Genomic DNA, 15,846 nt, shown 5'->3' on the forward strand with positions numbered 1-15,846 from the left:
TTTCTGATTTATAAGTTTAATTAGTCAAACAGATCAAAAATGCTGATCCAGTATTCGTAATTCCCATTGTTAACTTGACCAGTGGGCAATGGCTACTTTTAAGACCAGACACTTAAGATATAAAGTTAATACATATTTCACCTTCTGTCTGCTTTTAGCAATTGAAAGTCATGTTGGCTAATAAGCAAAAATATTCATACTTTAAAATATTTTGATATTGACTCTGTTCTATGTCCCACTTTTAGGCTCATGATATCAAAATTTAATTTGTGTGGTTCCAGTATGCAACACTGATGGCCAGAATGGAAAGAATTACATTATAATGGGCTTTTGCAGTGATGTTATTTTTCCTTTGGAATGTGAATATCTGAATGAGGGTTTTGATTATGAATGTTTTTGAGAAGCCTTGCTTACATTTTTTTTTATGGTGTAGTCAGTGGAAATGGAAAATGGCATTGTAAATACATTATACAAGATGTAATGAGTGGAAGTTTACCTCTAGAAATAAGAAGTATAATGTGGAAATATGCCACTGAGGCTGAGAAAAGATTCTGTTCCTGATGGAAGATGGTGAACTCCACATACAATCCTCAATTAAATCAAGTTACTACATATATAATTATGGTGCTTAGTGCCCAAATTGAATGGCTATTTCCTATTGTAACACTGGGGTTAAATATTAATGCAACCAATAAAATACAAATTGTGGGCCATAAAACAAAATCAGACATGAAAAACTGTTGAACTTGAGGCTTGTATGGAGGAACGTGGAATTGGATATGTTTGCAATAGTGATGCAATCCAACCTTATGATGTATGTTTAAATAAAGAGAGAGGAAAATGCCATTATCAGTTAGATCCTTTTCTGTTTAATGATCAATTGTTGTATACATCAGAAGAAAATGTGTATGTATCAGAAGTTGGTGTACACTGTTTTAAGTAAATCATATATACAATATAATTCATAATCCTTATGAGAACAAATGCTTGTGTAACATTACCTCAGTTATTGGCTGCAATTTCAAGATCACATTACCCAAAATTGAAAATGAAGAAATTAAAGATCAATACCAGCTATATGAAAGAACTGAATTAGGATTAAATATGATCTTAGTTAAGCAATTGATAAGTCATCCTGAATTGCAAAAATAATTACAAAAAGCTCAAGAAAATGCACAGTTATGATTACTGTTCACCACTCCACTAAGAAAATTGACCAGATAATTGAATATCTAAGAAGTGCTAAACACAGCTGATGGGAAGTGTTTTTGGGATGATATCCAACAACTATAGGATTTTTTAAAATAATTCCACATCCCATTGTGATAATATTGGCATTCAAATTATAATGGTTATTATGCTCATTATTTTGGTGGGCTGGATCAAACGGAATTTCAGGCAGCTAAAGCATATGCAGACCCTCAGTCTTAAAACAAATTACTGTGGCACATAGGTGAGTGAGAATCAAGTGAGAATCAAGAGTGGTGAGGAATCGTGCCAGTACAAAGACATGTTGGTGCGGTTTCCTATAAAGGAAACTCTTGAGCCAACACTGGACAAGACCACACACTTATTGGACTCATAAAATTATGAAATGTTGGATTTATAAACAAGTGGGTGCAAACCAAGCAAGAAGGGGACTGAACAAGAGATATTTGCTTTGAATGTTCTGAGCTATCGTGCAGCACCTTAACAGAAGCTTGCAGAAAAACCTCAGAGCGGGTTTAAAAACACCATAAAATTCACTTCTCCAAATTGACATATTTAAGATGGTGACAGTATCAGGACACTTTGAGTTGCATAAAACGATAATTAATTTTAAGATTAAGGCTCTAAATAAGTAGAAATTAATGATAGTTTAAAAATAGAGAATCGAACATGTCAGATCAAAATCATAGGACTGGAAGGGATCTCAAGAGGTCATCTAGTCCAGTCCCCTGTACTCATGGCAGGATTAAGTAGTATCTAGACCATCCCCGACAGGTGTTTGTCTAACCTGCTCTTTAAAATCTCCAGTGATGGAGATTCCACAGCCTCCATAGGCAATTTATTCCAGTGCTTAACCACCCTGACAGTTAGGAAGTTTTTTTTAATGTCCAACCTAAACACCCCTTGCTGCAATTTAAGGTCATTGCTTCTTGTCCTATCCTGGACTTTCTCCAATTTGTCCACATCTTTCCTGAAATGTGGCAACCAGAACTGGACACAATACTCCACTTGAGGCCTAATCAGCACACAGTAGAGAGGAAGAATTACTTCTCGTGTCTTGCTTACACCACTCCTACTAATACATCCCAGAATGATCTTCACTTTTTTTTTGCAACAGTGTTACACTGTTGACTCATATTTAGTTTGTGGTCCACTATGACCCCCAGATCCCTTTCCACACTACTCCTTCCTAGGCAGTCATTTCTCATTTTGTATGTGTGCAACTGATTGTTCCTTCCTAAATGGAGTACTTTGCATTTGTCCTTATTGAATTTCATCCTATTTACTTCAGACCATTGCTCCAATTTGTCCAGATAATTTTGAATTATAATCCTATCCTCCAAAGCACTTGCAACCCCTCCCAGATTTGTATCATCTGCAAACTTTATAAGTGTACCGTCTATGACATTATCTAAATCGGGGGTCAGCAACCTATGGCACGCGGGCCAAAGACAGCACGTGAGCCAATTTTTAATGGCACGCTGCTATCTGCCTACCCCGGCAGACAGCAGCCTGCCATTAAAAATCCTGCCCTGCCCGGCCCACCCACTGCTCTCTCCTTGCAGGGCAGGCAAGCTTTCCCCTCACCCCGCCTCTTCCCCCAGCATGCTGGATTCCTGCCTCTCCTCCTCTCCCTCCCTGTGGCCGATCAGCTGACGGCCCTTGCTACGGAGGGGAGAGGGAAAAGCGGAGCCGCAGCGTGCTCTTTGCTCTGGGGACCTTGGGGAAGGAGGTGGAATCGGCATATCCCCTCCAGCCCCCTGCCATGAGCCGCTCAGGGCAGGGGGCTGGGAGCACCCCCACGACCCCTGCCCACTGCCTTGACCCCTGCACCCCCTCACACACCCCAGCCCTCTGCCCTGAACCCCCACTCAACCCCAGCCCTGACTCCTGCACCCCCACACATACCCAGCCCCCCCATGCCCTGACTCTTGCACCCCTCACATCCCCACCCCCACCCTGAGCACAAAACGGGAGCTCCTGCACACACACCCCCCCCCCACATTCCCACCTGCACCAAATGGGAGCTGCCCAGGTAAGCGCTCCACATCCAAACCTCCTGCCCCAACCCTGAGCCCCCTCCCTCATTCTAGCTCCTGGCCAGACCCTGCACTCCAACCCCCAGCCTGCTCCTTCACCACCAGCCCTGTTCTCAGCGCACTCCCACCCTCATCTCAGTGCAGAGAGAGGAAGAGAATGGCTAGAACAAGGAAGAAGGTAGGTACCTACTCTATGTGGACAGGACCGGGACCCCTGACTGGCAGCGGGCTGAGTGGGGCTGGCAGCCGGGACCCTGGCTGTTAGGAGCCCGCGGATCGAGCTCCAGACCGGCAGCGGGCTGAGCCGCTCAGCCCGCTGCTGGTCTGGGGTCCTGGCTGCCAGCCCCGCTCAGCCCTCTGCCGGTCCGGGGTCCCGCTGCCGGCCTAGGTGAACGGAACCCCAACCTGGCAGCAGGCTGAGCGGGCTGGCCGTGTAAGATCAGCATTTTAATTTAATTTTATATGAAGCTTCTTAAACGTTTTGAAAACCTTGTTTACATATGACAACAGTTTAGTTATATAATATATAGACTTATAGACAGAGACCTTCTAAAAAACTTAAATGTTAAAATGTATTATTGGCATGCGAAACCTTAAATTAAAGTGAATAAATGAAGACTCGGCACACCACTTCTAAAAGATTGCCGACCCCTGATCTAAATCATTAGTGAAGATATTGAACAGAACCGGACCCAGAACTGATCCCTGCGGGACCCCCCTCATTATGCCCTTCCAGCATGACTGAGAACCACTGACAACTACGCTCTCAGAACGGTTTTCCAACCAGTTTTATACCCACCTTATAGAAGCTTCATCTATGTTGCATTTCCTTAGTTTGTTTATGAGAAGGTCATGTGAGACAGTATCAAAAGCTTTACTAAAGTCAATATATACCACGTCTACCGCTTCCCCCCATCCACAAGGCTTGTTACCCTGTCAAAGAAAGCTATAAAGTTGCTTTGACACGATTTGTTCTTGACAAATTCAGGCTGACTCTTACTTATCTTATTATCTTCTAGATGTTTGCAAATTGATTGCTTAATTATTAGCTCCATTTTCTTTCCGTGTACAGAAGTTAAGCTGACTGGTCTGTAATTCCCGTGGTTGCCTTTATTTCCCTTTTTGTAAATTGGCACTATATTTGCCCTTTTCCAGTCTTCTGGAATCTCTCCCGTCTTCCATGACTTTTCAAAGATAATTGACAATGGCTCAGATATCTCCTCAGTCAGCTCCTTGAGTATTCTAGGATTCATTTCACAGGCTCTGGTGACGTGAGGACATCTAACTTGTCTAAGTAATTTTTAACTTGTTCTTTTCCTATTTTAGCCTCTGATCCTACCTCATTTTCACTGGCATTCACTATGTCAAAACAGCGGAGACAGGGATGATGTAGTTTAAATTTAGAGGGGAAAATTGCGGAAGGTTCCAACAATTCAGAGGGAGGAGCTCTGTTATCTAAAAATAGGTGAGAGGAAGGAGTTCTACCCAAGATGGCATCAGAAGGAGGAGCTTAGCTATCTAAAAATAGGAATGATGTCACAGGAAAGATCTAGAATTTTGCTAATATCTGGAAGCTGATTGGCTGAGATGAGCTGCCATTGACAGAGCAAGCAGCCTATATGGTCGACAGCTAGCAGGGTGAGTTGTAGTGGATTTGTGGTTCCTGGGTGAGCAGAGGCGGCGAGACACCCGAGGAGGAGAATGCTACCTGGAAAAAAACAAAGAAGAAAAGCAGCAGCAAAGGTGGAACTTTCCTGAGAACAGCAGCAGAACTCTGAGGTTGCCTTGGCAATGGCCCTCAGAGCAGCTACCTGCCAGCAGCAGCGGCCAGCAGCAACCACTGCTACACAGGCAGTAGCTTCTAAGGCAGCAGCAGTAGCTCCAGGAAAGCAGTAACATCCATCATCTCCAGGCGGTGACGTCATCATCCTTAACACTGACAAAGCAGAAGTGTAAGTCTGATCTTCTTTCTACCTGTTATTTAAGAGAGCCTGGGTGTGTCTGTTAATAAAGTGGATGCCTGCATCTGAATGAGATCTCCCCTACCCATCCTGTGGCTGCTGATCACCACTTACAAGATGTTAAATATTAAATGTTAGATATTAAATGTTAAATGGTTAGTGTTTAAGTAAATGTTTTATTTTTAATCTGTGAACATGATAATGTTTTCTCATATGTATATATGGAGACCATGTATACCACATTGTATTAAGTATGGGGTTAGATTGAAACCCTAAGATTAAAAGCCTTTGTGTATGTGGGATCTTTATATGCATGTTACATTGAAACTACTTTATTCTCTGTATGTGTTAGATATTCTGTTACTCCTGGGGGAATTCTGCGCCACTACAAATGCGCAGAATTTGTCCCCCGCAGATTTCTTTGCTTCCCCACAGAAAAATGACTTTCTGACAGGGAAGCAGAGGGAAACCACAAGAGCGGTCATGTGATCCTTCCCAGCAGAATGTTTTGGGTGCCCAGGGCAGCCAGCAGAGATGTAAATCACTGTGGAGCTGGGGGCGGGACTGGGGAAGACCCGGCTGGTGGCTCCCATCCTCAGCTGCTAGTCACAGCTGGACTGGGGAAGAGGGGACTTCCTCTTCCCCTGCACAGCATCCAGGGCTATGTCAGACCCACCCCCAGATTTCTCCCCTGGCTCCAGGAAGCTCTGCAAACACCCCTTCACCCATCGCTCCACAGCTGCAGGGAGGGGGATCACTGTACAGGGAGCTGTTCCTCCATCCGACCAACCCCTGCACATCCAGACCCCCTCATACTCATACCCAGACCCTCCTGCCGAGCCTCACCCCTCCATATCCAGAATCTCCCCTGCCAAGCTACACTTCCCCTGCACCTGGACCACCCCAATGAGTTGCCTGGATCCCCATCCCACTGACCCCCAACCAGCTGCACCTGGATCCCCCCCCCCCACTGAACCTGCCACACCCAGACCCCCCTTCCAAGCTCTATTCCCCCCTCCACAGCCAGACGCCCTTCCCCGCTGAGCTCCAACTATCTTCACTTGGACCCCCCCCCGCAGAGTCCCATTACTGTTGCACCCAGAACCCCCCAACAAACCCCTCTGCTTCCAAATCCCCCCCAATACCCAGATCCCCCACTGAGCTGCCTGCACCCAGATTGGACAATCCCAATATTTGGGGCTTTGTTTTTTATAGGCACCTATTCTCTTTCTCCGTGCCCCCAATCCCGATTTTTCACACTTGCTAGCTGGTCACCTTACTGGAAAGGGACAAGCAGCTTGCACCAGCAGGGTTCCCTCCCCCCCCCCCCCGGCTACGCAGGCAGTCAGGCCCTGCTGCCAAGGGCTCCTCGCAGGGGGGTGCCCGTGCCCCTGTGTGCGGCATGCAGGAGGGTGCCAGGCGCCTGCTGCGGTCCCCCAGGACTGCGCCAGCCAGCAGGCTGCCACCATGGGGACCCCACCCCGGGGACCGAATTCCAGCGGTCTCCATGGCGCCCGGGGCGGGGGAGTGGAAAGGGGATGCGCAGGCGCCATCACGGCCTGGGACACCGATCCCGCCCACCGCCGCGGGAGAGACGCGTCGCGCGGCCGCGACACAGCGCGCGCCAGGCTTGCCCCGCCCCGCCCTGGTCTCTGGGCCTCCGCTGCCGGGCGGAAGAAGCCGGGACGCGCCCTCCTTCCGCCCGGCCTGGCAGACGCCGCTCGGCAGCCGGCGCGTGCAGCCCAATGACCGCGGACATGCTGGGCGCCGGGGCAGGTATGTGCCGCGGGGGTCCGGCCCGGGGATTTCCATCCCTGCTCCGGAGCTGCGGCCCGGCGCTTTCCTGCTAGGGCGGGGCCCGGCCTCCCGGCGGCGGCCCTCCGTGCCGTGCAGGGGGGTGAGGCAATGGGACTGCCGCCTCCCCGCCCGGGAGCTGCCGGGCAGGGGACCTTGCTGCCTGCAGGGTTTGTCAGTGCAGGGCTCCGCAGCTGTGCAAGGGATAACGCTGCTGCCGGTCTCCCGGTATCAGATCAATTCCTGTCCAAGATCATGCCCAAAGAACCTCGCACGCAAAGCGCTGCTCGTGCAAAGAGCAGCGCTTCTTTGCAGGCTGGTGCTGCGTGTAGACGGTTATCATAGCGCAAGAAACAGCACTGCCTTGCCGAATGATGTTGCATGCAGTGTATTCTCATGCACCAATAGTGCAAGAAAAAATACTAATTGTAGCACAGTGTTGCGTACTATAATAGTGCTGGAATAGTACATTATAGGTAATATTGTGTACAGTAATTCTGACACAATGATGATGCAGTTATACTAATTGTGGAATAATACTGCATTAAATTTCTCATGCTATAACAATATTGCAAGAAGTAAGTTTATGCAGTTATGCATTCAGTAAAATCGATATAGTAATAATGTTACCAGTCGTAATATTTTTTCTGTGATATTACTAATTCTCAGGTAAAATCTCTCAGAATATTTGTTATGTAAGTAGTCTCTTAAATTTACATGATGCCTCTATAATACAAGTAAGAAGAAAAACTCCATGGCCCAAGTCCCTATAAACAAAAGGTTTCAGAGTAGCAGCCCTGTTAGTCTGTATCCGCAAAAAGAACAGGAGTACTAGTGGCACTTTAGAGACTAACAAATTTATTAGAGCATAAGCTTCGGGCTGTAGCCCATGAAAGCTTATGCTCTAATAAATGTGTTAGTCTCTAAGGTGCCACAAGTACTCCTGTTCTTTTTATAAACAAAAGGTGGGACTGACAAAGGGACTTAAGCATTGCAATGCTGAGCATCACACAGCATTATACTTTTAGATGCCTAGAAAATCACAGGATAAGCTCTGAGATCCACTAAGCCAAGTCAGGAGTCTACGCTCCCTATACAGTGCTCAGGGAGAGATAGGCAACTTAGAATGCAATGCACAAAATCTTGCTCACTAGGTATGGAACTCCCTAAACTAGCCAATGGGAGACACCAATGACAGGGATGTGTCCTAAGCCAGTAGTTCTCAACCAAGGGTATGTGTTCCCCTAGGGCTACTCAGAGGTCTTCCACGGGGTATATTAACTTCTCTAGATATTTGCCTAGTTTTACAACAGGCTACATAAAAAGCATAGCTAAGATGATATCCCTCGGCCCACGCTGCTTCCTGCAGTCCCCATTGGCCTGGAATGACGAACCGTGGCCAGTGGGAGCTGTGATCGGCCGAACCTGCGGGTGCTGCCGGTAAACAAACCATCCCGGCCGGCAGCAGATTTCCCTGATGGGTCACGTGCCAAAGGTTGCCGATCCCTGAATTAGTGCATGAGTCTTGAAGCGGAGGCGGGTTTGTGCTCAAAGGGAAGGGCGGGGAGTGGAACATGTAGTAGAGACGGAAAAATGCTTCAAATAGAGGATAATTGAGAAAGGAGGAATGAAAACTAAGGTTGAGAATGAGGGACACATTCTCTTTTCCTGAGATAGGAGAGATTGATTTGCTACCAGGAAAATAATTGCTAATGAAGAGGGATGGAAGTTAGGCCCAAAGTAAGAGTTAAATTGAAGTGTCTATAACTGTTCAGTATGATAATTGTTTCCTTTCCTGCTACTCCTTGTAAACCACCATCCTCTCTTAAGACAGAGTGAGAGAAGAATTGTCTTCTGTCCTTTGTGCTCCGAATTTCCTCCCTCTCTGAAAGCATTGACCACTCTTTCACTCAGATCTCTCCATCAAACACACTTTTCTCTGATAGAAACTTTCATTTCTGTTTCCCTGTAGAAAAAGTGTTATCTTAAATGAAAAAATTCACTATCTTGAGATGCGGCCATCGTATTACGTGAATGGGGCATTTTTGGGGCCGAGGGTGAAGAGGTAGAGGTGTGTGCGCGCTGGGGACTGAACTGGGGTGGCCAGAGCTTTGACCCTGTAATGGGAGGAGCCCAGTGGTTGTGCCAAGATATTGGTACTTAAAGGGCTCTCCATCAGTATAGCTGGCTTGGTGTGCTGGGGAGCTGAGTCATCAGCTTCAAGCATGGATACCTGGGCTTGACTATATTGCACCCAGGAGCAAAGTCGTAGGAGTTGAGAGTCTTGTTGCCAAAGTAGTGGCATGTCAACAACTCCCAGTGACATTACTGCCTTGAAGTGCCAAGGAAACCCTTCAAGCAACAGTACCTTAGTACAGAAGCACTGAACTACTCCCTACTTCAGGCCACCTGCTCAGCCACAGTATTGCCACATACAGTCTCCCTTTGCCCCCACCTATGGATCATCAAATAACTTCTCTCCTCCATCTCTCATGTACACCACCCTCTTCAACTCATATCTCATTTTTCTCACATCTCTATCAAACACAGCCCTATTTGTTATCTGTATATCGGTAGTACCTAAAAGCTGCAGTCTTGGACCAATACTCCATTGGGCTAGGTGCTGTGCTCCCTCACCGCTTCACTTGCACATCGTGCTTCCTCTTCCCATAATTCCAAGCAGATGTCCCCCCCCCCCCCCAAAAAAAAAAAAATTGGGGATTGGTCCTGCTTTGAGCAGGGTTTTGGACTAGATGACCTCCTGAGGTCCCTTCCAACCCTGATGTTCTATGATCATGCTTCTCTCAGGGCCCACAGCCACCCCACAGGATCCTTGCTACTCATCATGCTCCCTGTCACAGGGTGGCTGGCCCCTCTCTATGAAGTAGGTCCAGCGTCCCTGTACCAGAATAGTTCTCCCATTTGGCCAGCTAAGAGGGCGGGCAGCACCTGGGGTCTATGGAGGAACAGAGACACAGCTTGTGAATCGGAATCAGTAAGGAAAGGGCAGCTGAGAGCTTCCAGAGACTGTATGCTTGGGACCCAGGAGAAGGCTGAAGGTAGGAGAGCAGCAAGAGGTGTTTGCTGGGTGGTAGTCCCCAAGTCCAGCATCCAGCGGAGGGCAACAAAAACCATTAGGGGACTGGAACACATGACTTCTGAGGAGAGGCTGAGGGAACTAGGATTGTTTAGTCTGTGGAAGAAAAGAATGAGTGGGGATTTGATAGGTGCTTTCAACTACTTGAAAGGGGGTTCCAAAGAGGATGGATCTAGACTATTCTCAGTGGTAGCAGATGACAGAACAAGGAGTAATGGTCTCAAGTTGCAGTGCGGGAGATTTAGGTTGGATATTAGGAAAAACTTTTTCACTAGGAGGGTGGTGAAGCACTGGAATGTGTTACCTAGTGAGGTGGTGGAATCTCCTTCCTTTGAGGTTTTTAAGGTCAGGCTTGACAAAGCCCTGGCTGGGATGATTTAGTCAGGGATTGGTCCTGCTTTGAGCAGGGGGTTGGACTAGATGACCTCCTGAGGTCCCTTCCAACCCTGATATTCTATGATTCTATGAAGTCATAGAGATAGAGGGTTGAAGGCAGGAGGACCAGTACCAGAGGGATGTGCCTGTGGTTCTAAGCCAGAGAGCTGGAACCAAGGGCCAGAGAGGGCTGAATGCAGGGCAGCAGCAGAAGAGTTCACCTGCTGACCTCTCCAGGGGCAGAGAGCTGAATCCAGAGGAACTATGAGAGAGCAGGGGAGGTAAGGGATGCTCCCCTGGCAAGGAGGCTGTGCGGGTTCTCATTGGGAAAAGTGTGGTTGCACTTCAGTTATAAGTAGGAGGGTGGCTGTTCTGGTACAAGGACAGGGGAGGATTGACAGAGAGTGTGAGCATGTTTGAAGATGCCGGTGTGTGATGTATGGGGTGTTACTGGATGAGATGTTGGGTGATCTTAATGACTGCATTGGGGTGAGAAATGAACTATATGTGTTGAGACTTCATTCAGGATTAAATGAACTGTGTCTGGTAATAAACTGTGCTGATGGACTAGTGGATAAGCTTGCATGGAGTTATTGGGTTCCCTGAGAGGGGAAGCTGAGGCATAGATGCGTATCATGCTGTGTCCCGCCACAGAAGGGTGCTCCAGATGGGGCTGTTCAGTCACACTCTTCTCCTATGTTTAGCTCTTAAACGTTTAAACCAATCGACTCTAGTACGTATTGAGGCTGGGAGGGAAGTAGGAGGGGCATGGTAAGCAGCAAGAATATGCCCATGTTTGGGATGAGAGTGGAAGTATGTGGGCTGTGGGTGGTGGAAGGGGAGTTATTTGAGGTTTATGAGAGGGGTGTTGGGTACGTTTGCTGCTTATTTCTTTGCTTTTCATAGTGTTTGGTTGACATTTGGTGTCAAATTATGTTGTATCCCACACACAAATAAAAATAAAATAAAAATGATTAACTTTTAAGTCTTTCTTCATAAGTACCGTTCCTCTTGTTGTAGTTGCGGGACTGAAAGCTGTGCAGAAAGAAATCCCCTATTTGTCCACAGGCAGCAACAATGCGAGCTTCCCCACTCTGCTTTGCCAAAGTGCTTTTGTGCCCACTCACACACTGGCCTCTGCTGAGGCTGTTCAAAGGGAGTCACTAGTAGTTTTTTTCACATGGACATTTGTTTACAAGAACTGGAGTGAGACCAGCTACTCGTTATGGCCCTGATAATAATGGCTTCATTTCATTAACCACTGATCTTGGTTGGATGTGAACCAATATTGAAAGGTGAAGAATTTGTATTTGGTTGAAAATCCTCTGAGTGATTCTTGCAAGTTAAGCCTGCAGCCAAGTAATGGCATCACATAGCAGCTTGACTGTTATATCAGAAATATCGCCAGATAGACGGGCAGTTACTGTATGTGGAAAGGGAGATTGTTAGGGCATAATGCTTATTTCACTTACACTATTGTAATTTGGACGAGACTGAAGGTACATCAGTGTAAATGGGAGGAGAACTGCATAGATAATAGAATTGACAATCTCCTCCTGGTGAATAACTGGGTGCACTGATTCCCCTAAATACTATAATCTGACATCTAGAGACAGTGGAGTCAATGGAGCAATCCTGATTTATGCCAGCTGAACATGTAGCCCTGAGTTTTTGTTTTTGTTTTTGTTTTGTTTTTACGGACCAGGTTTTAAAAAAACCACCCAAACTTCTTTGCTGATAATATTTTTCAGCAGTTTATCTTATGATTTATCATAGGGGGGAAAAATTCAGCAGCCTGGAGCTAAAACCCCTGGGCTCATGCAATATTATTACTGAGGATTTTTTCACAGGCAGTTTTTATTAGATACTAATTACAAGTGTTTGGTATAAATTCTTATCTGCTTAATTGTCTTTCCTTCTAGCATCCATTCTTGCTTCCAAGTTGACACTACAGCATACATGTGCTATAAAATCAAAGCCCTGCTGTATTAAAACTATAGCAAGAAAAGGCACCTTAACCAAAAAGACATGTTTCTGGCCTATGAATCCAAACTAAATTTGTTGCATTCCTTCATTTTTTGTCTGATTTATGAACTGATCCTTCAAATCCTATTCATGTCAGTAGTCCTCATTCATGTCCCACTGGAGTTCTCAAGTGAAATCCTGGCCCTAGTGAAGTCAAAAGGAGTCTTGCAATTGACTTCAATGTGGCCAGAATTTCACTGCTCCTATGAGACTTGCTTCTGTGAATAAGATATTGTAGGATCAGATTATATGCAAACTCTTCAGAACAAGGTAGTTAGACCAGATTTTGAACTCTGTTGCTCAAGTGTAAATCCCAGCTAATACCACTGACTTTCTAACAAAGCAAGTACAATTTACTGAAGTTTGTAGATTTTTTGAATATTGAGCAATTTAATAAAGCAAGGGTAATGCATCCTTTATTTTGACAATCATTAGGTTTAATTATTTATGTCACTTGGTTGCAGAATATTTGAAAATAATGCAGAAGAATGAGACCTTACTTGAGTTACTCTGCTATTGAAGAATCTTTGAGGAATGGGGAGGAATTACTATTTCTATTTGCATATTTGTCAAATGTTGATTAGCAAGGGTCTGCTGTAATTAAAACATAAGTATATTTGTCAGAATAAATGAGCAAAGTTATAGTGCAGTATCCTTGTTCCACTTCCCCCATTTTTTCACAGATTTTGCAAAATTCAGTAATTTGCAAAGGGACTTCCAATCATTACGATGAATTCGTAAGATCTGTTTTATTTCTTAATGATTAAGTCAAACCCAGAAGAAGTTTTAAACTGAACCGTTTTTTTAAAACTGAAATTGTTTTTCTTCACTCAAACTCTTTCTTTTGGTCTTATGCAGTTGCTTATTGTGTCTTGCAACTTTATTTTGGAAAAATGTGTGTTGACACAGTTGTTCATTTTAAAATAAGTATGTGCAAAGCATTGCACTCACTCAAACTATAGAGGAGATGTAAGAAAATGACTGGGCAAATCAGGTTTTGGTCCTACCAAATCTGTTAGGGTTCCTTAAAGTAAACAGTGAAACAAAAGCGAAAAAGAGTTGACTGTGCCTTTCCCTGAACCTTGGATACTTAAAATCAACTCAATTATCTTTTGTGGGTAAATCAGGGCCTGGTGTTGGGAACTCTGGGTTCTATGTGTGTCTTTTAATATAGGATTCTTCCGCCCTTTAGAAAGTCATGTCTGTCTTCTATTTTAGAGAGAGAGAAACTAACACCACTTACCTCCTATGGGTGCTGTGAAGCTTAATTCATTCATATTTGTGGAATGCGTTGAGATCCTAATGTAGAAGATGTTGTATGAGAGTGAAATATACAATAAATCTATAACCCCTTGGGACTTCATGCTTATCGCTGTGCTGCTGAACACGCCCACATAGAAATTTAGGACAGCAGTGGGGAATAGAGCTGAGATGCCGTTGCTGCAAAAGTATGCAGGCCACCCATACCCCTTGAGCTACCAGAAACTCTTCATTAATGCTATTTAAAAGAAAACACTGCCTTCCCTCCCTCCTCTCCCCCCCCCCCCCACATTCATTGCAATGAAAATTTAATTTGCTTACAGTCTAGCTCTGGTGGAACTCTGGACCTCATATAATCTGTATTGCTGACTCATTGTTTCAATTTAAATTGCAGCCTACAGTCTGTTTGTCTATTTATTACCCTCATTTTCTTTTGATATTATGCTTTATATACAGTAATTTGGTACTCTGAAAAAGCACTTCATGATTTACATTTCTGTATCACATACACCTGAAAGTAGAAAAAAAGTATTGTTTTTTCCCTCTGTCCAGATCTTGGCCTTCTCTACACACAGTTTGAACTCTGATTCAATTAAAATCCAGTTTAGAAATTGATGTAGTTAAATTGGTGCAATGCCCCTTGGTATAGATATTCGTATTTCAGATTAAAAGTGCCCACACAAAGGGTGGCTCCACCAATTTCACGTAAATTGATTTAGTGCTCCAACTGTATTTAGACCCGTCCTTAATGGTTTAAGAAAGGCCTGAGGTCTGGATCTTAAATTAGAAGAGTGTAAGGCCTAAACTAATGTCCATTGAAGCTTATGATAGTTTGCTCATTGATTTCAGTGAGCCCTTGACTGAGCTCTGTTGTATTTCAATGGAATGTATAGGACCAGCATTAAAGGTATTAACACAATTCTGTAACTGTCCAACATTAAACAGTTTTAACCAAGGTTCAGCATTTGATATACAGCCTGCTCAGTGTCATGGCAAATATGCCCTTAAAAATATTTAAAACCCTTTATTAAGGATACAGAAAAAAGAGGGAGGGGAGAGAAAAGGTTAAGCATTTGAAATATAGGGTATTAAAAGTAAGGCTTTTATTTTAACAACATCCCTTGTTCCCTTTCTCTTTAGCTGGAGAGAGTCTTCAGATGGGAAAAAACCCTTAGCTAGTAATAACTGTCTTTTTGGGGGGAAAAGAGAAAAAGTTAGCTGAGATGGGCCGAAACTGTTGTTATCACGGTTGTTGGTTAAAATCTGATTCCGTTTCCTAGAAGATAGAATGAGGCAAACACACATAAGAGGGGAGAGAAAAGAGCAGAACAGCACAGATAGAAAATGCAGCTTCTGCCCCTGGTGTTGACTCTTTGAAGCAGCGAAGGTCTAGTAAAATACCGGCACAGTGCATGGTTTTATCAGCCATTCTGAGACCTGGCAAACTTGTACCATTATCAAGCTATTTAAGACATTGCTTTTAACTGCCTCTTTGGTCATAGGCTTACAGCAATGTTGCAAAATATACAGGCGTTTTTGGCTAAACCGGACTTCTGTTAAACAGGAGGCAAAAGGAGAGAGATAGGAAAGAGAAGAAATAAGGTGAGGAAGGAAAAGGACACACAAGGTGGGAGGGTGGGGAGAGCGACTAAACCTCACATGCGAGATGGTGTTTGGGATTTAGCCAGAGCTGGTGATGTCAACTGAGTTCTCTCTTTATTCCGATCTGGTCAGGACATCTCCTGGGAGTAGGATGATGAAGGCCCAGTGATGTTATGCTGGATCCTATGGTCCCAGGAGATGTTGGGGGATGAGGTGGGCAGTCATAATGGAAAACTCACTCCTTTCTATTCTTTCTGTTGATAATCATAGAATATCAGGGTTGGAAGGGACCTCAGGAGGTCATCTAGTCCAACCCCCTGCTCAAAGCAGGACCAGTCCCCAACTAAATCATCCCAGCCAGGGCTTTGTCAAGCCTGACCTTAAAAATATCTAAGGAAGGACATTCCACCACCTCCCTAGGTAACGCATTCCAGTGTTTCACCACCCTCCTAGTGAGAGAGTTTTTCCTAATATCCAACCTAAA

The 15,846-nt window shown here is 44.9% G+C and overlaps 1 protein-coding gene across 5 annotated transcripts in view; it reads left to right on the plus strand.

Annotated features, from left to right (window-relative positions):
• The first annotated feature begins 4,294 nt into the window (after window positions 1-4,294).
• The window catches only part of LDAH (lipid droplet associated hydrolase), a 173,454-nt gene continuing 161,902 nt past the window's right edge, over window positions 4,295-15,846 (plus strand). For 3 of the 5 annotated variants that reach the window (XM_074947526.1, XM_074947528.1, XM_074947527.1), the window contains exon 1: window positions 6,821-6,985. In XM_074947526.1, the coding sequence (XP_074803627.1) occupies window positions 6,955-6,985 (31 nt within the window). In that variant the 5' untranslated portion in view covers window positions 6,821-6,954. Of the gene's footprint in view, window positions 5,201-6,820; window positions 6,986-15,846 lie in introns of those variants that run through there. The other 2 variants (XM_074947530.1, XM_074947529.1) reach the window with 2 other exon arrangements.

This window comes from Natator depressus, chromosome 3, assembly GCF_965152275.1.
Source record: "Natator depressus isolate rNatDep1 chromosome 3, rNatDep2.hap1, whole genome shotgun sequence".
NCBI classification, from domain to species: Eukaryota; Metazoa; Chordata; order Testudines; family Cheloniidae; genus Natator; species Natator depressus.